This window comes from Panicum virgatum, chromosome 9N, assembly GCF_016808335.1.
Source record: "Panicum virgatum strain AP13 chromosome 9N, P.virgatum_v5, whole genome shotgun sequence".
Taxonomy (NCBI): Eukaryota; Viridiplantae; Streptophyta; class Magnoliopsida; order Poales; family Poaceae; genus Panicum; species Panicum virgatum.
The window spans coordinates 81,571,110-81,592,633 of NC_053153.1; the positions used below are offsets into that span (position 1 = coordinate 81,571,110).

At 45.3% G+C, this 21,524-nt stretch overlaps 4 protein-coding genes across 6 annotated transcripts; 2 read left to right on the forward strand and 2 right to left on the reverse strand.

Moving 5' to 3' along the window:
• Positions 1-304: 304 nt before the first annotated feature.
• Positions 305-2,178, forward strand: LOC120692855 (AAA-ATPase At2g46620-like). The gene has a single exon (XM_039976251.1). The coding sequence runs from the start codon at positions 368-370 to the stop codon at positions 1,925-1,927; it is 1,560 nt and encodes a 519-aa protein (XP_039832185.1). The 5' UTR covers positions 305-367; the 3' UTR covers positions 1,928-2,178.
• Positions 2,179-5,448: 3,270 nt separating this feature from the next.
• LOC120692546 (serine/threonine-protein kinase OSR1-like) lies at positions 5,449-15,920 on the reverse strand. Of its 3 annotated transcripts, XR_005682665.1 has the most exons (23): positions 15,410-15,752; positions 14,499-14,753; positions 14,299-14,423; positions 14,149-14,193; positions 12,710-12,791; positions 12,186-12,254; positions 11,846-12,016; positions 11,694-11,759; positions 10,801-10,869; positions 10,628-10,696; positions 10,067-10,125; positions 9,566-9,838; positions 9,132-9,265; positions 8,830-8,924; positions 8,717-8,761; positions 8,568-8,627; positions 8,258-8,359; positions 8,122-8,173; positions 8,002-8,042; positions 7,839-7,903; positions 6,502-6,553; positions 5,934-6,089; positions 5,449-5,888 (listed from the first exon to the last, which is right to left on the reverse strand). XR_005682665.1 is itself a non-coding variant. In XM_039975869.1 (22 exons), exons 1-22 carry the CDS (start codon positions 15,611-15,613, stop codon positions 6,018-6,020), a joined length of 2,205 nt encoding a protein of 734 aa, XP_039831803.1. In that variant the 5' UTR covers positions 15,614-15,756; the 3' UTR covers positions 5,449-6,017. The 3 variants fall into 3 exon arrangements, 2 of the variants coding, with proteins under 2 accessions (XP_039831803.1, XP_039831804.1); XM_039975869.1 differs by having other exon boundaries at positions 5,449-6,089; positions 15,410-15,756; XM_039975870.1 differs by having other exon boundaries at positions 5,461-6,089; positions 8,002-8,039; positions 15,410-15,920.
• An 811-nt stretch (positions 15,921-16,731) lies between these two features.
• LOC120692547 (probable RNA-binding protein EIF1AD) lies at positions 16,732-18,793 on the forward strand. The gene is made up of 4 exons (XM_039975872.1): positions 16,732-16,998; positions 17,100-17,175; positions 17,259-17,385; positions 18,447-18,793. Exons 1-4 carry the CDS (start codon positions 16,882-16,884, stop codon positions 18,661-18,663), a joined length of 537 nt encoding a protein of 178 aa, XP_039831806.1. The 5' UTR covers positions 16,732-16,881; the 3' UTR covers positions 18,664-18,793.
• An 862-nt stretch (positions 18,794-19,655) lies between these two features.
• On the reverse strand, positions 19,656-20,749 carry LOC120692548. The gene has a single exon (XM_039975873.1). It carries the CDS (start codon positions 20,555-20,557, stop codon positions 19,859-19,861), a length of 699 nt encoding a protein of 232 aa, XP_039831807.1. The 5' UTR covers positions 20,558-20,749; the 3' UTR covers positions 19,656-19,858.
• Positions 20,750-21,524: the final 775 nt, after the last annotated feature.

Genomic DNA, 21,524 nt, shown 5'->3' on the forward strand with positions numbered 1-21,524 from the left:
ACATTACATTCACATCATATCTGTGTCAATTTTATGACACCAATTTTAGAATATATACCATTTTTTATAAAAAAAATCAATCAAACAAGCCCGTCTGAAACTGAAAGTCTGAAACCTTGATGATAGTAGGTAGTATATGAAACGCACGCGGGCTGCCTGGATTTGCCGCTGCCTTTCTTCTTTTTCTATCCAAGTGAGCCCCCACCTTGTTTGACCGCGTGATCCAGAACGCCGAGGCCCACTCCCTCGGATCAATTCCCTTCTTCAAAAGCCCCCCCAGCAGGGCAGCAGGCCCCTTGTCTCGTCTCGGCAACAGGAGCAGCCGCAGGGCACACAAGACACCACGAACCCGAGCAAAGAAAGCGTCATGCCGCTGCACGCCGCGAGCGGCGGCGTCGGCGCTGGCGCCCTGGGCGCCCTCGCCTACGCCGCCCTCGCGCTCGCGGCGCTGCGCCTGCTGCTGTCCTACAAGTCCGCGCTCTACGCGCTGCGCCGGCTCTGCCGCTGCGCCGACGAGTGGGCGCAGGCGTACCAGTACCACGAGGTGCCGCGCTTCGCCTGCGACGGCGCCGAGAACCCGCTCTTCCGCAAGGCCGCCGCGTACGTGGCCGCGCTGCCGTCCCTCGAGGACGCCGACGCCGCCTCCGTGCTCTCGTCCGCGTCCAGGACCAACGGGGGGCTCTCGCTCCAGCTCGGGCCGGGCCACACCGCGCGGGACTCGTTCCTCGGCGCACGCCTCGCGTGGACCAACCCCGACGGCGAGCGCCTGGTGCTGCGCGTGCGCCGCCACGACCGGACACGCGTGCTGCGCCCCTACCTGCAGCACGTCAAGTCCGTCGCCGACGAGATGGAGCAGCGCCGGCGCGAGCTGCGCCTCTTCGCCAACATCGGCGCCGACGGGGCCACGGGCGCGCCGCGGTGGGCGTCGGCGCCGTTCACGCACCCGGCCACGCTCGACGCGGTGGCCATGGACCCGGACCTCAAGGCCCGCGTCCGCGCGGATCTCGAGAATTTCCTCAAGGGCCGCGCCTACTACCACCGCCTCGGCCGCGTCTGGCGCCGGAGCTACCTCCTCTACGGCCCGCCGGGCACCGGCAAGTCCACGTTCGCGGCGGCCATGGCGCGGTTCCTGGGCTACGACGTCTACGACATCGACCTGTCCCGCGCCGGCAGCGACGACCTCCGCGCGCTGCTCCTGCACACCACCCCGCGGTCGCTCATCCTTGTCGAGGACCTGGACCGGTACCTGCAGGCCGGCGGGGACGGCGAGGCGCGGGCGGCGCGGGCGCTGAGCTTCATGGACGGCGTCGCCTCGTGCTGCGGCGAGGAGCGGGTCATGGTGTTCACGATGCGCGGGGGCAAGGACGCCGTGGACGCGGCGGTGGTGCGGCCGGGCCGGCTGGACGTGCACATCCAGTTCACGCTCTGCGACTTCGAGGCCTTCAAGACGCTGGCCAGCAACTACCTGGGGCTCAAGGACCACAAGCTGTACCCGCAGGTGGAGGAGGGCTTCCACGCCGGCGCCCGCCTCAGCCCCGCCGAGCTCGGCGAGATCATGCTCGCCAGCCGCGGGTCCCCGAGCCGCGCGCTCCGCAACGTCATCACCAAGCTCCAGCACGTGTCCGCCGGATCAGCAGGCGCGCCGCACATATACAGGCGGAACTCGAGCTGGTCCGGAACCGGGCAGCAGTGGGAGGAGCAGTCGGCGCGCGCCAGCGCGGACTCCACGGAAGCCGACGAGACGGCGGCGGGGGGGCCGGCGAGCGGTGGGGTGTTCGGCAAGGACGCGCCGCCGATGAGGGAGTTCAGGAAGCTGTACGGGCTGATCAAGATCAAGAGCCGGAGGGAGGGCGCCGGCGTCGTGCCTCTGCTGGAAGGCGAGGCGCACGGGCCGCCGACGCCGGGCAACCACGACAGGGAGCGGTGATTGATAATTCCGTCAATCCGTCGATGTTCGTAGTACAATTGTTGTTGCCAGCATAAAAAAAAGGATTTTGATTTCTTTTCTTTCTTTTTTTCTTACAATTTACTAGTACACTAGTAGTCAGGTAGTGACCGGGGAGAAATACATGGGCTTGTTTAGTTTCGAAAATCAAAATTCCAAATCTATAACATCGAAAGAGAATTTTACATGTATGAAATATTAAATCTAAATAAAATAAAAAAATAAATTGCATAGTTTGCTTGGAAATTGCGAGACAAATCTAATGAGTTTAATTAGGCTATGATTTGACACCAAATTGCTATAGAAATTACTACAGTACACATGCTCTAATGATAACGTAATTAGACTCATTACATTCATCTCAGTAGTTCACAGACGAGTTCTATAATTAGTTTTGTGATTAGTCTATGTTTAAGGCGTTTTTAGTTCGCGAAATTTTTTGGATTTGGCAACTGTAGCACTTTCGTTTTTATTTGGTAATTAGTATCCAATTATGTACTAATTAAGCTCAAAAGATTCATCACATCGTTTCCAGCTAAATTGTACAATTAGTTATTTTTTAAAACTATATTTAATGTTTCATGCATGTGTCCAAAAATTTGATGTAACGAGGAATTTTGAATTTTTTTTGGAAACTAAATAGAGCCTTAATACTTCAAATGTGTAAAGATTTTATTTTTATAATTTTACACGAGCAACTAAGCGAGATTGGGTTGGAGGTGGATAAAAATGAAGGATTGAGTGATGTAGTACGTCAAAGATTGTACGCCGTGCCAGAGGCGTGTTCTTCCTGGTGGAGCAGAGCAAATATGGTAGGTACTCCTAGTTGTAGCTCCAACATCCAACCCCCCAACACTTCCCTCCCAAATATCAGCAGCATTAGTTGGGAAATTGACTCGATCGCCATCGCGGGGGCTGCAGCCTCTCCTCTGCCTCCGGCCGCTGCAACTTTGCGCCTGATCCGACAGCGACGACTCCCGCGGCGTCCAGCGCGGCACCAACAGGCAGCCGCGTTGCATTTTCTTTTCCGCAGGGACCATGCTAATAATCACGCGCGCATGCCGCCTCGCCCTCGCCGTCGCCGTCGCCGTCGTCATCGCCGGCCGGCCCCCGTCCGGCCGGCGGCACTGAGCGCAGGGACCGGAGAATCTGAGCTAGAAGAAGATCATGTTTCCAGCGGTCCGACGGCTGGAGCTCTATATATCTCCTCGTGATGACTGACAGTGAGATTACTTTGGATTGACTGTTGTATCCTTTGGGTACTGCTAATGATTGGTTGGGGCGTAGTTTTGTGAGTGAATGATTGCCCAGCCATCTACACAAGGTTGCCTGTTCTTCATGCAAGTATTCATTTGTTTGCTTTGGATGCTGCTTGTATTGTATAGTTTGTAGCATCAGTTTAGCTGTTCCAGGTGTCGAGGCTTTGTTTGTGAACTAGAAAGCTCACAGCCTGCTTCATACACGCGCAGCGCAGCGCAACAGAAAGAAGAAGGGTGCGAGCGAGTGCATGTCTATCTGTAGGTCAGAATTGTCAGGAAGCTGCAATCACACAAAAGTAATACTAGTATGATTACACACTAAAGAATCTCGATCGTGGCACTTGAGGATTACTCCCTCCGTCCCTTATTATTTGTCATTTTCGATATGCGTGTCACAAATTTGATTTGTAGAAAATATGTGTAATATTTATATTTTTAAATAAATTTATTAAAAAACTAGATTAAAAGATCTATCTAATGGTATTAATAATGTATCATAAATATTAATAATTTTTTATATAAAATTAATTAAAATTATTTCTCGAGAAGGAGACGGACAGTTATCTAGAGTTATCTAGAGACGGAGAGAGTACACACTATTGAATAAAATTTGTCAGAGTCAGTGTACGCGCGACGTACTACCAGAAGAAGGTGGCACAAAAGCATACATATCCAATGTAGGCCTTTTGGGGAACAGGAATTACCATGATGACCAGACATGGGGGCCTGACGGAACTCGAAATTTGAGGCCGCCTTTCTTCACCGGACAAGCCACGCGGTGACCTTTCTTCCAGGCGCGTTTAATTCGCGGAAATTTTTAGATTCGATTATTATAGCATTTTTGTTTTTATTTAATAATTAGTGTCCAACTATAAATTAATTAGGCTTAAAAGATTCATCTCACCATTTACATTAAACTGTACAATTAATTATTTTTTAAACTACATTTAATATTTCATATATATGTAAAAAAATCGATATGATGAAGAATTTTGAAATTTTTTGAGAAACTAAACTGACCCTCACTGAAACTCGCTCGCTACTGAGGGGTTGTTTGGTTCCAGGGACTTTTTTTTAAGTCTCTGGAACTTTTTAGTATTTAGAAATATTAAATAAATGTTAATTATAAAACTAACCGCAGAACTCTGGGGCTAAACTGCGAGACGAATCTAATGAGATATCTTAATTTATGATTAGCGAATGGTTACTATAGCATCACTGTAGCAAATTATGAATTAATTAGACTCATTAAATTCGTCTCGCGAAAAAGCACTCAGCTGTTAAAAAAACATTTATAAACAGATTTTATTTAATATTATAAAATAATAAGATTCCTTTTGATGTGATAGGGATTTTAAAAAAAAACCCTAGAGCGAAACAAGTCCTGAAACCCAACCTCAAAAGACGTGAATGCAAGGATTGCTCGTCAGGCACGCCAATCCTCATCTTCTTTCACAGCTTTTCACAAGCTTTTGTCCTAATGATGATTGCTACTGCTGCTGGTTGCTCCTACGGAGTACTACTAGCTATCGCTGCATGCCTATTCCTTAGGGTGCAGAGCGGCACAGGCATGTAATCGTGCTGTCCTGGGCCGTGTTGGTTAAAACATTAAATCAAAATTTCACAAAAAGACAAATTTTCGCATGAAGTATTAAATGTAGTCTATTTATAAAACCTTTTCAGAGACGGGTATAATTTTTCGAGACGAATCTAATAACAGTAATTAATTGTTAATTTACTACAGTGATGCTACAGTAACCTTCCTCTAATCACGCGGTCAAATGCCTCGTTATATTCGTCTCGCGATTTACACGGGTGTTGTGGAGGTGATTTTATAATTAGACTTCATTTAATACTCTAAATTAGTGGTCAAAAAACCAAAAAAAATTCACGAATTTTTTTTCACCCTTAACCAAACACAGCCCTGGTCACGATTCAGAGAGGTCACGGACCAGGAAGGACGAACTCAAATGCCACGGATGGGTTTGGACGCGGGTTAGGTGTTGAAATTTTCCCTTGACCGATCCGCATGCTCCACGCCCTAGCGGCACGTTGAAAGCAACGGGTTAGTCGACTAAACTATACTAGCATCCGTGCCCCTTAATCAATGGCCATGGTTTGCTGAATACAGTAGTCTGACACAAACACTATTGCCTTGTTCGGCTGGCTGGCTGATTTGGCGTATTGTGACTGGCTGAATCTCTCAGCCGAACAAAGCCTATGACAAGGTAGTTAAATAGTGCGTAATGCATGAGAAGCTGTTTCCATACAGCCGGAGTTGTATTTCCTTCCCAAAATGTGCTAGTAACTTTTACACTACATATACATCCCGCTGTCCTAGATTAGATGCGATGCGATTATTCTCGCAATCTTTCTGCGGTACAAGTACAATGGTGCTATACTACTAGTATATTAGAGGTTGGCAGCATGGCCACCCGCCATCTCAGCGATCGGTGCGACCAAAATGAACGCACACCGCAAGAAACAGCTAACACTCACTCAAGAACCAAACCCGGACCAAAACAGATCGACCGAATACACATATTTGTAACAACCGGCCAATCTCAAGCCGAGCCATCGATGATCGTACACCTCGAAGACCTCTCCCCTCTCCTTCAAGCTCATTGCAGTTTCGCGGCTGCCCAACAATTTTCTTCTCTGATGAGACCCGGAATTAAGCTGGCTCAGCACCAATGCACCTTAAAAACCTCAAGGGCAGGCAAGTTAGCGAAGCGTCGATTGCATGAGCCCAGAATATATTTCATTTAGCTCCCTCCCAACTAGTAAGAATGGCCAGCTTTGACTCATCATGCTTATTCATTCTCTTCCTCTCTCATGTCGACTATTTCTTCTTGGCAGTAGAGCGCATTTAGCTCTTCTTGAAGCTGAAACCAACACAGGGGATTATAAGCGATCAATAATAAGCACACGTATTCTAAATTATTCACTTACAGTGTACCAGGATATTTGACATTTTAGTTCTATTAGGTATAACTGAAGAAATGTTTAACGTGCCTGAACCATGACCTTTGTGTCTTTTGGGTTTCATCTCTAGCCTACTCCAGCTCGCTTGGGACAAAAGGCTTTGTTGTTGTTGTTGTTGTTGTATAAAGAAATGGAGTATCGTACTAGCATGGGTCAAGATTCTCTACAAGCAACTGTGGTCCACAGCAGAACACTTGTTACTACTACTGATTTTATTGAAGGGTCTATCGAATAATGTGAATAATAAAAACCTATGTGCTTGCAAGTTCCAACATAGTCAAGAAAAGTAACCAGAAATAGGCAGATACAGACCTGGACATGTTTCAGCTTTGCCGCAATCAATTCATCAGTTAAAGAAATCATTCTGCAAGGGGCAAGATAAAATACATACTGATTACAAATACTCATTACAATGAAATAGCGCAATTAGTGAAGAAAGAAAGAAAAAGAAGCATCTCAATCAAATCTTGATTTGGAGGTTCTAACCATAGCTAACTCAGAAATAAGGAGTTTTGTGAGTGTATTTGTAGAATATGTTAGCAGGCACTCTCAAAGTCTCAAAGACCTCTGAGGACCAATTTCTACAGGTAACTTAACCATTTTCATCTGAAATCAGTTCGAGATACAAGTCCCAAACCAAGTAAAGCTCACATGATTTCCTAACCCAGATAAAATAGAAACTAACGGAACTAACCCGCTATATCTTAGATTCCTAGCTAACTAACAATCAAGATGTCATGAACTTGAGCTCTTTGCTTAATGCCATATCATTATCATCCTTGTAGAAAGGTAGAGAGAGATGGGAAACACCGCACACCCTAATCAGGGGGGGTGACCTTTCATTATATAGGCCGGATGGCTTGGAGTACAAGTTGTACATGCCCAATATGGGCCTACACGTCCAATATGGGCCAAGTGTATACATACACAATATACAAGCCTATACATGCCTAATAATCCTAAATAGCCAAATTCAACGCACCTTGCTGTGTGTATTAATCCGTCCAATGCAAAAGCTATTTTGCCAGATAAACAATACCCCCAAACTTATAAACAATTAGGTTGGTGCGTAACCAAGTTGTTTATGGTGTGAAACTGAACCAAAATGACCGTGCCAAGAGAAAATTCGATACAAAATGCATATGCTTCCGTGTGTACAGATATATTCAAGGTAGCAAAGCTACAAACGGCAAGTATAGGGTGGGGACCGAGATAAATGTCTGTTGGCAGGCAGCAAAAATGACAAGGTGCAACAACTAGTGGCAAAGGAGGTAAGTGAAAAACGGCAAGGTGAAGATAGCATCGAATGCCGTAATGCCACCCCATTCCTTGACCTGTTTGACCCAGATTCTGGTGACTATGGTGCATACAATGGCATGAGGTGAGTGGCAACACAAAAGGCAATATGACAATGTGGGGTAGTTGGGTTGACTAATGATAAAGCAAACAGGTAAACAAAAGCAGCACTTCACATCTTGAGATGACATTATATCATGTTATGGTGACTAATACATGAAGTGGCAGAGTGAGACAGAAATAGCAGGTAGAAGCATCGAATGAGGCTGGTAAATACACGAGAGGAAAGTTAAATTCTAAGTTTTGAAAGTCCTTGAAGATGTAATTGCCCCTTATAAACATAATGGACCTACCTCGATTGTAATTCAAAAATTTTAACAAGTAAGGAGCGTTCTCCCTCAGCCGTAGACGCTTCAACCTGCCAAAATATTGAGAATAGATTTATGAGTTGATTATAAAAAAATCTGTGGGGTGGGAGGGGAGGGGGGGGGTATGGTATGAAGTTGAGATTCTTACTACTGTATCAGTCCCCATACTCTGGCCTCTTGACTGGGCTGCTGGATAAAATTAATGGTTATTTTAATAACAAATTGGAAGAAAAAAAGAGCATTCAACAATAGAGAGGAAAGTACTTACCGTCAACTCTCTCATTTTGCTGCAAGTTGCTTAGTAGGTCTGTAATCAGACCCTGGAGCAAGGAAATGGGAAATCATTACATAATACATACTATAGATAAATGGATGCTTAAGAGTATATTAAGTTTGTGGCATACCTGCTGAAACGCAGTTTGCTTTACAAGGTTTTGAAGATGAGGAATCAGAATTGATGCAGATACAGAGTTATTGCAGAGTTCCTTCCGTTGATGACTAGTAGACTGCAATAACAAAATCCCAGTTACACAAAGTTGAGTGTTTTCCCTTGAACAGCTAGCAAGCAGTCTTGCTTCAGGAAATAAAAAAATCCCAACAGCATCGCTTCCAAGACAAAAACTAAAAAATAGCATGTAAATCTGTAAACACAGTAAGTATACAGAAGTTACTCATTTTTAAGAAACGGTACAAGTCGAGAATGAGAAATGATACCATTGTCTTGGCATTTACTGACCAATCACCGACACTTGCTGATTTTCTCAGTGAAGGCCCCTGAGAAGTTCCAGTATTAGTCATGATGGACACATCTCAGTAGAGTGTAATAGTGTTCTATAACCAATAAAGCATTCCTAAATTCTTACCTCTTGCAATTTGCGAGAGGCACTGCTCGCCGGCATTTCTTGGACCTACAAAGTAGACTATTAAATTATTTACTTATGAAGTGATCTCGTTGAGTCAAAGAAGCGCAACCCACCTTTGCAAGATCCACATTCTCAGATGTCACTGAGAAGCGGCCTTTAATTTCCACCATGGTACGCTTAGGCTTATCACCCAAAGAGCCTACATAACCTGTAACAGTCAACAGAACATCATGTCTTTTCAAATTTCAATGCGAAAATAACTAAGAGCAAATTGACTTAATAACCAAGGGTTAGAATTACATTCCAAAAGTCAAGAACAGCTCAAATATGCTGCAATGCTACATTAATAAGAATGTGCACGCAGGTCTATTATGTACATAGACAAAAGGATCAGCAGTTGAAGGTTATATTCTACCTGCAGATGATCGAATAGGAGCAGAAAGACTATTTGCAGAAGCACGAGTTGGAAGTGACAGAGGACCGCTCAGATTATTGGTTCTTCTTGTACCATTCTTTTGTTTATCAGATCCAGATTGAGCTCCTACATCCCTGTCATGAGTGACAATGATGATAAAAAGAATTTTGGAATATACAAAGAACAAGGTGTAAACTGGTTAAAACATGTACTTTTCTCAAGAAACTAAAAAAAATCAAAATGGTGTTCCGTTCTTTAAGACTTAGATATCCAAATTATCTAGCAATAACTCAGATACCCAATTTGGCCATGGACAATATATAATAAGAGTTATTGAGAATTGAAATGGAAGAATATTGATTAACAGAAGATAGATCAGAATAAGTAACACATAATTAGAATGGAACACGTTCAGCAAAGTTTGTTAAACATACCTTTCAACAGTGTGACCCCTTTCAGTCAACGAACTATTATGCTGACCAGATTGCAGAATTGGACCAGAATATGTTCTTTGTGTTTGTCTGACTCCACTTTTTTTCCCATCTGAGTCATGCTTCGATGTAGAGGGCAATTGATCAATTTCTGACACCTGGCTTCTAGGTCCATCAACCTTCCTTTCACTATCGGCACTACCATTGTTGGAAGACAATGCTTTGCTTGTTTCGGGGACATTTTGACTTTGATTTGCTGCAGCAGAAGTTCTTTCACTGAAATATAACAGAAGACTATGAATGAACTACCCATGCTGAGACATGAAACATATACAGCAACTGTAATATGCATGGAGGTTCACTGATCCCTACAAGCAAACTGTGATTGATCATTGATGATCATCAACATGGAGAATGAAAAACCAGAGATCAACTGGGGGGGGGGGGGGGAGGGGGGTATATTGAAAACCAAAGGATGCTAAAATGTTATAGATTTTATAAAACCTGCTGCGATTTCCATTCAACTGTGTCGGCTTTCCAAAATGACTGTCAGAAGACGTATCCTGGCAATAAAGAATTCAGAAGCAGCTTACATCAACCTATAGTGTACACATTTGTCTTGCATATAAAAACACATTTACAACCCAACAGAGTAGGCAGTTTTTTTTTTCCTTTTTTTGCTGTTCAAGATAGCGAGAAACTGTGAAGTATCAAAAGTAAAGGGTTGCAGATCTTTTATATGTACCCAGATGAGAAAACTAATGTAACAAAGGAGTCTGGAAACACATTCACAGATCTACACAGCAGTTCTAGGATTCTATGTTTTTAGCCCCATCTAAACATCTCTTAGTGCCTCAATCCAAAATATAGTAATTTTCTCCCTTCTTTTTTAAGCCATGCATGGCAATCTTTCCCCTGGTCATGATACACATATAATATTTGATGTATATGTATACTTAATGACTCTGTAGCTTTCTTATGAAGCTTAAATCATATTTATGTTATTATTACTAGTGGACAGGGCTAAAGTCTCTCTTAAACAAAAGAAAATGGAGTCAAGCAAACCTTATCAATGCCAGTTATCCTAGCACTGTCATCATGTTCTTTTACTTCAAGTGGATCGTCATCACAAATCTGCAAAGTTATACAGCTTACTTGTGAGGAAAAAATGCATCCATTTTTAGAACATACCATTAAGATATCAGAGCAATAGAAGATAACAAAACATATTGCTTTACCAGTGATGCTTGGGCTTTTAGATCCTCAATATCGAAGTTCCATGCACTAACACCTCGTTGGTACTCACTCTGTCAGATAAAACATAGATGAACAGGAGTAAATATTGTGTCTATGCCAATGAAAATACATAATAGTGTGCTACGTAATTAAACAATACAGCAGGCAAAAGTATCTTGTGAGTAGCTAAGTTTAATGTTAACTAATATTTTATATGTAAAATAAATAGCTGACACTCATGTGAGCACCATGTTCATATACTGTAGTCAGGAATGTAGCTGATATTCAAGCCACTTCAAAATATATGTATTAGCAGTTGGGCCCCCTTGTTATACGATCCTAGCTCTGTCCCTGACTGTAGTTGCGCAATTCTTGAAGTGTTCAACAGGTTAGCTTCTGAAATCTACCATTGGTTTGTGATTTAAAATTTCTGCAACTCTGAAGTGGTGGGGCATAGAAGTTTCTCCCTGGATAAAAAGAAGTTTGCAATTTCCTCACGAGCTAAATATATATTTTATACAGACCAGTGATGCTTCTGCTGAAACATGTTTTTAGTATTCATCCAATAAGCATCGCGAAATACCGTCCGAAAAAAAAGCTTCACGAAATATCAACGTACTAGTGCAGACCATTGGCATAATATTACACAATCCAAATTTCATTCTCCATAAGGCTATGGTTTTGGTCATATATATTCCTACTGTCTTTCAATAAAGTTTGTTTTCAAGCCAAATCTGTTAACTGAAGCATCTTTAATGCTAACATGGTCCAACCATCCAACTAAACTAAAGCAGAAGATTTCACCTATATAATGGATACATCAAGCCTGCTTCAGGGGATCAAGAAGGACAAAAATTCGTGGAGAGAAAAATAGGCAAAGTACACTTTCACGAACCATGGAAAGTGCTTCCTGTTCTGAAGAAGGCATTTTCTTCAAAGCCAGCTGTGCTGCATCTTTTAGCTGGAAATACAGTCATTCACTAAGAAACACTGTCACAAGCATTAAATAGAAAGAAGCACGACGAAAGGACATACAAACAAACAAACCTGGATAGCCTTAACACGATCCCATAGAGGGGGCAAATCAGTCAAAACACTCTTAACAGTCAGCTCAGGAGGTTTTGCATTCTTGAAAAAAGAATGCTTAAGTAATTTCTCGGCTGTTGGTCTTTTTGTTTGATCTTTCACCAAGCACATGGCAACCATTTCCTTGAAGGACTGATTACAACTGAAAACTTCCATTAGAAGAGCAAAACCAATAATATAACCTAACATCGAGTCTGCAAATAATGACAGAAATAGCATTCTAGACCATAAAGATAGTGCCAGAAAACTATAATTGCAAATCATTCACTACCCAAGAATTAACCAAAAGGACTAGTACTACCTTTGAGAATCTTTTATCACGGTCATAGTCAAGACCTGGAGGAGCATTCTGAAGCGTCATGAGAAGAACCTGATCCACCAGGAAATCCTCAGTTAACATTGAATACAAAAACATTCATGGAAATCGTTATTGGAGCAAAAAAAAATTTGTAAAGTTGGATCAACATCTTGATTTGACTATTTGTGTTTATGAAAGTTTCACAAGCCGCTGGAAAACAGTAAGTCCAAATAAGTATTTGCAAAACTACAAAAGAATGTGTCCACATGTAGGCAGTAGCTTGCAGCATAAATAGAAATTACCAGATGGCAGAAAGAGTGTATTTTTTAGCATATGGGATAGCTAAAGATTAAGAACACATACTTGCACCGTAACTTTTCAAGATAGGCTACCTTGTGAAATTTCAACTTCAAGAAAACTGATGCAAAGCTTCCCAGAAACATTTTGTTGCATGATTCTCTATTCTGTAAGAGCAAAAGGGAAAAGGTCCTAACATCTTAATCTGCATAGAGCAAATGATCCGTTACCTTCATGGGAGGGTACTTCGAAAAGGGAGCATGTCCATGTGCTAGCTCCAGTGCAGTTATTCCAAATGACCATATATCAGCTCTGCACAAAGGGCCATGTGTTGTTAGAAGATCTCACTTACAACAGCAATCAAGAAAACTAAAATTAGAAATACAAAAGCTATAATGCACTAATAAACATGATTGTTACATTACATCAGTACAAAGCGGAATAAATGAAAAAAAAAGGAACATTTGCCCAGAAACCTCAAACCGGTAGTCCGGTACCAACAGAACTTAGTAAATGGCCACCTAGTTTCTGGGAAGATTTTGACTTGATGATGTGCTCCAATCATATTTAATGTCACGTAAAACTAAATTTCAATACAACATTTGCTTGATTATATTCATGAAACAATGCTATTTCAAAGGACTAGGTCAGAGTTCATATTGAACTTGTAAAAAAGGTTGTCCTGTGACTTGGTTTCCTGGAACCTTCATGTTGGAAGGTTCTCAGACGGCTTGGCTTTCGCTCAGGATGGTGCAAACTGACTCGAGTATAGTTTTTGTGAACCAGGAAACTAAACCCTCCAATGCTATTTGTTTTGGTAATGGATGTTCTGAAACTACTGGTAAACCAAGCAGATACTAATGGTGTACTACGACCTCTAGCTGCATATCGACTGAAATATCAGGTCTATGCTGATGACATGGTGCTGTTTCTCCAATATGGATTTGACCTTCATTACGGAATCGCTACATCGCTTGGCTTAGCATCTGGCCTAAAGATATATATATATATATATATATATATATATATAAATGCTATGTCACTCCTATTCGCTGCCAAGAAGACGACCCGTGGTCACTCAGGAGCACTTGGAACTGCTGGGCACCTATGTGATGCAAAATCTTTCTTTGGCTTGCCCTATTGAACTGATGTTGGATCACAGATCGCCTATCGCGGTGAGGGCTGGCGCATCTGGAGATGGCCTCTTTGTGACCAATCAGAAGAAAATATGCAGCACCTCTTCATATCTTGTGTAATGTCCTAGGAGGTCTGGTACTCTGTTCTACAACAGCTTAACCTAACCCAATAAGATCTTATAGGAGGTGCTAAATAAACGATCCTTGTGCACTGCCAGAGCAAAAGATCTATTCATGCTTTTAAAATTTAGACCAATAGGAGTTTTTCTTTTCCTGTTCTGGTTGCTCGGTCACCAAATTCTCATGTGTGGTGCGAACATTATATGCTTTGTGCAGGTGAATAGGGCCTGTAACCTAACAAACCTTTCTTCTTTTATTAATGAAATGCACACATTCATGCTCCAAAAAAAAGGTTTTGTGATGAAGTGATGGTCATATTATGATCAATCAAACTAAGCATGTGCAATATACAGTGCATCCAAAAATGCTCTACAGTAGCAAATAAAACGTAGTAATTGATATTCACAACATACTTGAAATTATATCCAGTTCCAGGCTGGAGAACTTCTGGAGCCATCCTAAACACCAAATAAGATACCAAAAACGTGTAAAAAATATTTGCAAAAAAAATTAATACCTATTGAACCATTAGCAGGAATTATTTAGAAAAGAAACATAATTACCAGCAAGGTGTCCCCACAAATGTATTTCGAGCCCTTTGCCTATCACCTCTATCGAACATGCAAGCAGAGACACCAAAGTCCCCAAGCTTGACTACACCAGGACTATCAATAAGGATATTACCTGCCTGCAATAAAATGATATGTTGAGCAAAGGCACTAACAAAATAAACCCAGACAAACCCTACAGTTGAAAAGCTAACCTTCACATCACGATGAATATGTCCTTGCCTATGGAGGTACTCTAGAGCTTTGAGTGTTTCCTTTAGAATAGAGGCGATAACTGGCTCATCAAAACCATCAGGGTATGCAACCTTCATTAGGTGCAAACATGAACCCTCTGACATGAACGGCATTGCCACCCAAAGGTTATGATCCACAACAAATGAGCAGTAAGACTTGATGACATTAGGGTGATCTATCAAGCTCATAGTTTGAGCCTCCTTTCTTACATCATCCTGCATACAATATATAGATACTACTGTGAGAAGTTAATTAGTGTTAATTTAAAAAGGGGCACAGCAAGAGACCCGAAATAGGACTGAAACAGTACATGTGCAAATTCATTTATTCTGAAAGCGTTTTCATGGAGAGGAAATAAGTTTGGCACTTCAAAAGCAAGCAAATAGTGTTTCTGGTGATGTTAGGCCAGATGCTGTCATGATGCAAGCAATGGGGATTTTTTTTTCTTGAAAAATACATTGAAACAGGATGCAGAATGTTGTAGGACATCTAATCCAGATCGATCAGAAAGTAACTGCATCACATTCTAGATATCCGTATAAGGCTCCGAACCAGCTGCAACCATAACTGTGGCCAGCGTCAATGGTAGAAGCGGGAATTGAAAACAAAACTACGAATTGAAGCGGTCAACTTTCTCAACTAGTATTCCCAACTCCGCTAACAACAGTCTACACCCTGATTGTGAACCTTATCGCTTTAGCAACAAACGGAAGAAGAAGAAAAAAAACACCGACAGTTGGATCCATCATTCAACTAATCGCACACCACATCAGGTGCGTCGAATCCCCTTGTACTTGAATCATGAAAGAAAAAACGATGACTACCGAACCCTAGGAATCGAGCGAGGACGGAAGTCTGCAGAGGAGCTCACAAGGTTACTGTTGACCCGATCGAGATCCAGGCACTTGACGGCGACCGTCCGGTTGGTGGGAATGAAGACCGCGCGGTACACGACGGCGTTGGCGCCGTAGCCCACTTCCTCCAGCAGGCGGTAGTCCTCGGGCGACGCGGTGAACGCGGGCACCGCCGCCGGCGTGGGCAGGAAGAAGCGGCGCATACTCCCGGTCCTGACCATGGCTCTGGGCCGCGCGTGATCGGAAGCACGGACCCCCGGCTCCGGCGATCGCCGGCGGCGGCTGAGAGCTGGACCCGTGTCGCGCGCTGGGGACCGGACAGGGAAAGAGAAGAGAGGAGAAGAGTAGACGGAGACTGGTCTGGGTGGGGGAGGTTGAGTTGAGAGAAGGAAAAAGGAATGGGGGATTTTGGGAAGTGTTGTAATTATTTTGGCGTGACGTGGCGGATGCGTGGGTCCAGGATGGCAGTGCCCGGCAAGTGGGGATCGGAGCGGCAGATGCAGCCGATTGTCTGAGAGATCTCCGGCTCCCGATGCTGGTCTGTGATCAGGATCGCGTGCGCGGTGCTTTTCTGGGGCTCTTGCTCGTAGTAAAACTTTTGTATTTTGCATTGCATGTCTGATAACAAAAGGAATGCTCTCGGTGTTGGTAGCAAATACAGTCAAAAAAATCGTCCATCCGGCGTGTTGCCGCACTGCAGATGGAAATATTTATTCTAAATTAGTTTTACCGGTAAAATAAAAAATAGTTTTAACCGATTTTCAATTAATTTTTACCACGTTTACAAAACTGTTTCACGCGGAGTAGCTTGATTTGTGTAAAAGACTTTCCAAACGGAATGCATATTCCTTAGAAAAAATGTGATTGACCCGGTGATTTTGCTTGGTTAGCATTCATTCATCTTTTCCAAAAGGGAAAAAAAAGGACTTGGAGGGAGTAGATAGAGCACCGTAGAAAAGAAAGATTCTTGATGTAGACGGAAACCAAGCAGAAAGAGGAGCAAGATTTTCGGTGCCAAACAACATCGGCCGTCGCCGTTGTCGTGAACCGCGATGGCGCATCTGCTGCCCTGCCACGGGCAGCCGTCCTTTTCGCCGGACACTGGATTCCACAAAGCAGCATTGGACTCATGGCATCCAGCATCTGAGTACTACCTGAGTGAGGCAAAATAAAAGGAACCACCGGCCGGGAGGGTAGACGGCAGCTGTACAAAATGGGGAAAAAAGATTACAAAAAGAGAGGTCCGGCTCAAATAATAACGTGGGCTTACACGAACATAATTCTTCTGGGCCTAATGACCAAAGAAGGCTCATAGCCCAACTTGGTTAGTTGAGAACACACGGGCCTGCTCAGCCGAGACCTTCCCAGATCCCGAGCACTACACTACTCCGCCGCCGCCGCCGCGCCGTGTCTCCCTTTCCTGCTCGTGCTTCCATCCCCGCGAAGCAAATCCGCCTCCCTTGCTCCGTCGAAAAAGGGGGTGGTGCGGATGAAAGCGGGGAGGAAGAACCTGCGGCGGGCGTGCGATGAGGGCGCCGCCGTCACGCTCGCCGAGGGCGAGAGCATCATGCAGGTCCTCACGCTGCGCGGCTCCAACGTCATCGAGGTACGCGGCGCTTATCGATTCATGCTCCCCGGGCTTCCGGCTCCGCGCAGATGACCCATGGTCCCGTGCTACGTCTGTTCTCAACGGCGTGCTTTTGCTAGGTGATGGACGGCGAGGGCGTCAAGTCTCTGGCATTGTTCCCGGCCAAGTTTCAGAAGAGCTTCTGGATCAAGAGCGATGAGTAACCCTAAATTCACCAGGATTTGGTTAGTTCTCCCGGTTGCCACTAGTCTGAGACCGTGGCTGCACTGAATGCGCAGGGAGTTTCGTGGTTGTGGATGCTAGTGGGAGGGATCAGGCCCTGGAATCAGGGAGCAAGATTGCGTGTGTTGTCTCGCAAGTCCTCTTCCACGAACAAGTTCGAGCTCTGGACAAGTCTGGTAACTGGTAAGCTCCCTGGTTCAGTGATGCTAGATAATGGTCCAAGTACTAACAGCTTGCAGCTGTGGCTTAAAGAGTTGACACAAAATCAGGATACATTGTTTTACTGGAAAGCGGTTATCAGGTCCAACCATTTCAGTGCATGAGAATTAGTTGACAGTAAATATCATAGTTTTTTTTGGATGTCTTTTCTGCAATCTGCCACAAACCAGGGCGAACCTTAATAGAATAAAACTGCCTGACTACCTGCAACTTTGGGTGTCATTTTGCTTGCCTCGTGACACAACAAGGGTAACCAAATGTATTCTTTGTAGGGTTCTTTGTATGCACATGATGAATGATTTCTTTCATATATCGAATCTACACATGAAAAGAAAAAGGAAGAATCAGTATGAAATAACTTGCACCCATTTCCAACCCTCCTGTTTTTTGAAGGGTTGTGTTGAGTGGCACGATAAGCAACATCACTTAAAAGTTTGTGCTACCGAAACCCATCTAGGTTTAGATCAATAAACTTATTTTTGAGACTGAAACTGGTGGCAATGTATCCCAGTTTATCTCATATGTAATTGTATATAAATGTTGGTGTGCCACCAGTTTACAAAGTGGTTGTTTTACTGCTTACTTCTCTAGTATGCACATTGGGTCCGGTGTCATATATCACTCGCTCTCATGGAACCAAAATTCTGTTTATACAACATGCCCTCATTATTTACCTTCTAAATAATTCTCTTGCATCTTGAATATACAATTCACTTCCCTCATAATACAAGGGTCACTGATAAAAATTTCAACAGCACATGTAGGTTAATTCAAGCTTTATTTGGTCAAATATCCACGAGACAAATATTTTTGATAGGGCTGAATTTCGCGATGTATTTTGTAATAATGGCACAGAAAAAAAAACTAGGATTAGAGATCCTAAGCTGCTAATTGACCTAATAAAATACCAGTCTGTGGGCTGGGCATTTGTATCAGCACTGGAGTGCTAGTCTCTGCTATACTAAGTGTTGCCAGCTTGACATCCTCAAATTATTCTTCTGATCATTTATCTCTTCTTATATCAGGCCAGCTATTTTCAAGTCAATACCAAATAAAGGTTCAGAGGCGGGAGCACAAGCCCAAACTGCCCAGGCTGATGCTGGAGGACAAGCACAAACCGTGCAGACTGATGAGGGACCAGATTCTGATGAAGATGACGATCTGCCACCGCTAGAAGCAAACACGAACAGGAATAGACCGTATGAACTGTATTCTGACTCAGACAGTGGTTCTGATTCCTAAACAAATTAGATAGTTACATGCAATTGATGTTGTGGTATTCAGTGTCTGTTTCCGAAACAACTCAGGCTTGGATGAAATCCACTTGCACCAAATATTCCTATTATGCTGTGGCATTTGCATGCTTTTGCTCTAAAAGCCGCCTGCTCTGTCAAGATATTTGTGATGTGAGTGGAGGAACTGGACCTCGAGGTCGCCCCCGGCGCCGATGTGTGTTTTTTAGTAAGCTGTGGCTGCTAACGTGGGTAATTGGCCAATTCATAGTCAAAATGGTGGAAAAGGAATCCTCTCTAATGGCGTGTTTTTAAAGAGTCTACATCCAAAGAATTTTCCCTGCTTTTAGGTGTCGATGACTTGCTGCTGTTGCAAGCCTTCTGTTCTCCTGTCTGCTACCTTCTTGATAAGGACCCAGCAAAGTTGCCGATTGATATACTGACGTACTTAGTCAACTTTGAGATACTTTTAGATTGGGTCTTGTGTAATAGTTGAATGGTTGTACAGGTAGAGGATGAAGAACCAGCGATGGTGCTTGGAACAAGCCACATGGTTCCAATGGCGGAGCCAAGAGTTGGATTTAGTGGGGCTTATTTCTTCTTTCTCCTCTCTTCTCTCTTTTTCTTCTTCCTCGTCCTCATTTTCTTCTTCCTCCTCTTTGTCCATGACTGAAAGTCTGAAACCCTTACCCCCATGTTGGATCTACCTCCTCCTCTCTTCTCTCTTTTTATTCCTCCTCCTCATTTTCTTCTTCCTTCTCTTTGTTCATGATTGAAACCCCTGCATGTTCTGCAGGAGGCAGAGGATGAAGAATCTCCGTTGATAAAAAAAAATGTACATGGTAAAAGAGAGGTGAAATCGCTAGGAAAACTGTATAAAATTTCCGAGTTTGTACGCCTGAAACTGCAGACAGATTTTTGATCTCATCTAACTGCTGAATTACCGACCAAGGACGGGCATTAAATACACAGAAATTTCGTTTGTGGCAGGAATCAGGGACGGTGCTTGGAACAAGTCACACAGTTGTAGCTGTACATCCAGAAGATGCAGAAGAGTCTGTCCTCGTTGATCAAATGCAATGTACACTCGTGAAATTACGGAGAAATTGCACTAAATCTTCGAGTTTACACTTGAAACTATACAGGCAAAAATTTAGTCTTGGCGGGACGAGACGACGGTGCCAAAGAGCGGCGGCCGGCGGCGTTCACCAGAAGGCGCGCTTCCGCCGGAACCGCCTGGCCGTGGCGAGCAGGCCGACTCCGAGGCACACGGCCCACACCCCCATCTCCATCGCCCACCTCACCGTCTCCACCTCCACCTCCTCCTCCTTCCACGGCTCGCCGTCGTCGGAGACCACCTCCCACTCCTCATCGCCGCGGGAGCCGCACTGGCACCCCCAGACGAGGTCCGTGGCATCCTCCGGGATCCCCTCCAGCCTGGTGCCCCCGCAGCCCACCCCACGCCTGGACGCCGCCCTCGCCCTGTCCCTCATCAGCACGCCGCCCTCCGCGAGCACCATCACCTCCGCCACCGCGACCGGCCCCGCCCGGCGGCACTCCACGCGCCACCCCACCTCCCCGGCGCCGCGGCGGCGCCTGAAGACGCCCTCGGCCGCCATCTCCTTCCCGGCGTAGACCTCGAACCGCGCGCCCTCGGCAGCGGCGACGCGGTCGGCGCTCGCGTAGGCGTCGCCCGCGACCTGCCGGAGCGTGACCTCCGCGGGCGCGGCCGGCGGGAGCGCGCGGCCGTTGAGCCGCAGCGCGGCGCCGCCGATGGCCGGGAGGTAGACGAGCGCGAGGTCCGCCGGCGCCGGGGAGGAAGAGGAGGAGAGGCGGAGGTAGAAGGCGCGGATGTCGAGGGTCGGCGTCGGGCGGACGTCCTCCATCGTCGTGGCGCGGCACATCGCTCGGTAGCTGATCGCCGAGGTCGCTCCCCTGCGTTGCCTCTGGTGCGTGTGTGTTGCGGGTGGAGGGAGCTTGCTCTTGCTGAGTTGCTGGGTGTGGGTGGGTTGGTGATAAAGCGCGGGAGGCGGGAGAAGTCCGTGGGCGCGCGCGGAGGACGACGACGACGGGCTCGTGGTTTTCCGCGTCGCGCACGGGGTTTTTCCCCCCAAACGGGGGTGTGTGTGTAGGACAGTAGGAGCACACGGTTTGGGTTGGATCTCGACTTGTGGGGTGGTCACGTGGCTGCGGTGCCGGCTCGCGTTGCCTGCTTCGTCTTTGGTCCCGTCTCGTCCTTTTCTGCGGGGCGGCCTGGCGCGGTGCGTGACTCCTCGTCTCCTCCTAACTCCTCCTCGTCTACTAATATAGGGCGTGTTTGGCCGGACTAAGCCGGCTCCGGCTACTGTAGTCTACTGTAGCGCGGAGCCGATCAAGGCCCCGTTTGTCAGAGTTTCGGCTCTTTCAAAAACAGCTCCAGCTCTGGCTCCTCAGATGGAGCGGTTTTTTTGGTGGAGTTGGAGTCGTTTTAGAAAATATTTGGCAAAACAGCTTCACTTGTTAGATTGATGTGTAAGCCGCGTGAAGCCACGATTTCATGGCTTCACCTTGCCTGTGTAAGCCGCCGACAGCTTCAGAACTGGCTTCACACGTGAAGCCGGTCCTGAAACAAACATTTGGAAGGACTTCACCTAAAGCCGCTCGTGAAGCCGCCGGTGAAGCCCTCCCAGACGGAGCCGAAGTCACGGAAATTCTCCTCCGACCGTTGGTTGTAGCACGGAGCACCCCTGTGTCAGCTCTGTGCTACAGTGCAGCACAATATCGATTACTGTAGCGCGGAAGCGGATGGAGCCGTCCCAAACACGGCCACAGTAGAGGCAGCAAAACTGCTGCCTGCGTCCCGTAGGATGTACGTGTACTACTACGGAGGAG

What these genes read in the sequence shown, in the direction of transcription:
- LOC120692855 (XM_039976251.1), top strand. Translation starts at nt 368, where the DNA reads ATGCCGCTGCACGCCGCGAGCGGCGGCGTCGGCGCTGGCGCCCTGGGC.
- LOC120692546 (XM_039975869.1), bottom strand. Translation starts at nt 15,613, where the DNA reads ATGGTCAGGACCGGGAGTATGCGCCGCTTCTTCCTGCCCACGCCGGCG. An exon ending in TTTGTGGGGACACCTTGCTG is followed by an intron (nt 14,194 to 14,298) that starts GTAATTATGTTT and finishes TTTGGTGTTTAG; the next exon opens with GATGGCTCCAGAAGTTCTCC. An exon ending in TCCTATTCGATCATCTGCAG is followed by an intron (nt 8,925 to 9,131) that starts GTAGAATATAAC and finishes TGACTGTTACAG; the next exon opens with GTTATGTAGGCTCTTTGGGT.
- LOC120692547 (XM_039975872.1), top strand. Translation starts at nt 16,882, where the DNA reads ATGAAAGCGGGGAGGAAGAACCTGCGGCGGGCGTGCGATGAGGGCGCC. An exon ending in GCGGCTCCAACGTCATCGAG is followed by an intron (nt 16,999 to 17,099) that starts GTACGCGGCGCT and finishes TGCTTTTGCTAG; the next exon opens with GTGATGGACGGCGAGGGCGT. An exon ending in GAGCTTCTGGATCAAGAGCG is followed by an intron (nt 17,176 to 17,258) that starts ATGAGTAACCCT and finishes CTGAATGCGCAG; the next exon opens with GGAGTTTCGTGGTTGTGGAT.
- LOC120692548 (XM_039975873.1), bottom strand. Translation starts at nt 20,557, where the DNA reads ATGTGCCGCGCCACGACGATGGAGGACGTCCGCCCGACGCCGACCCTC.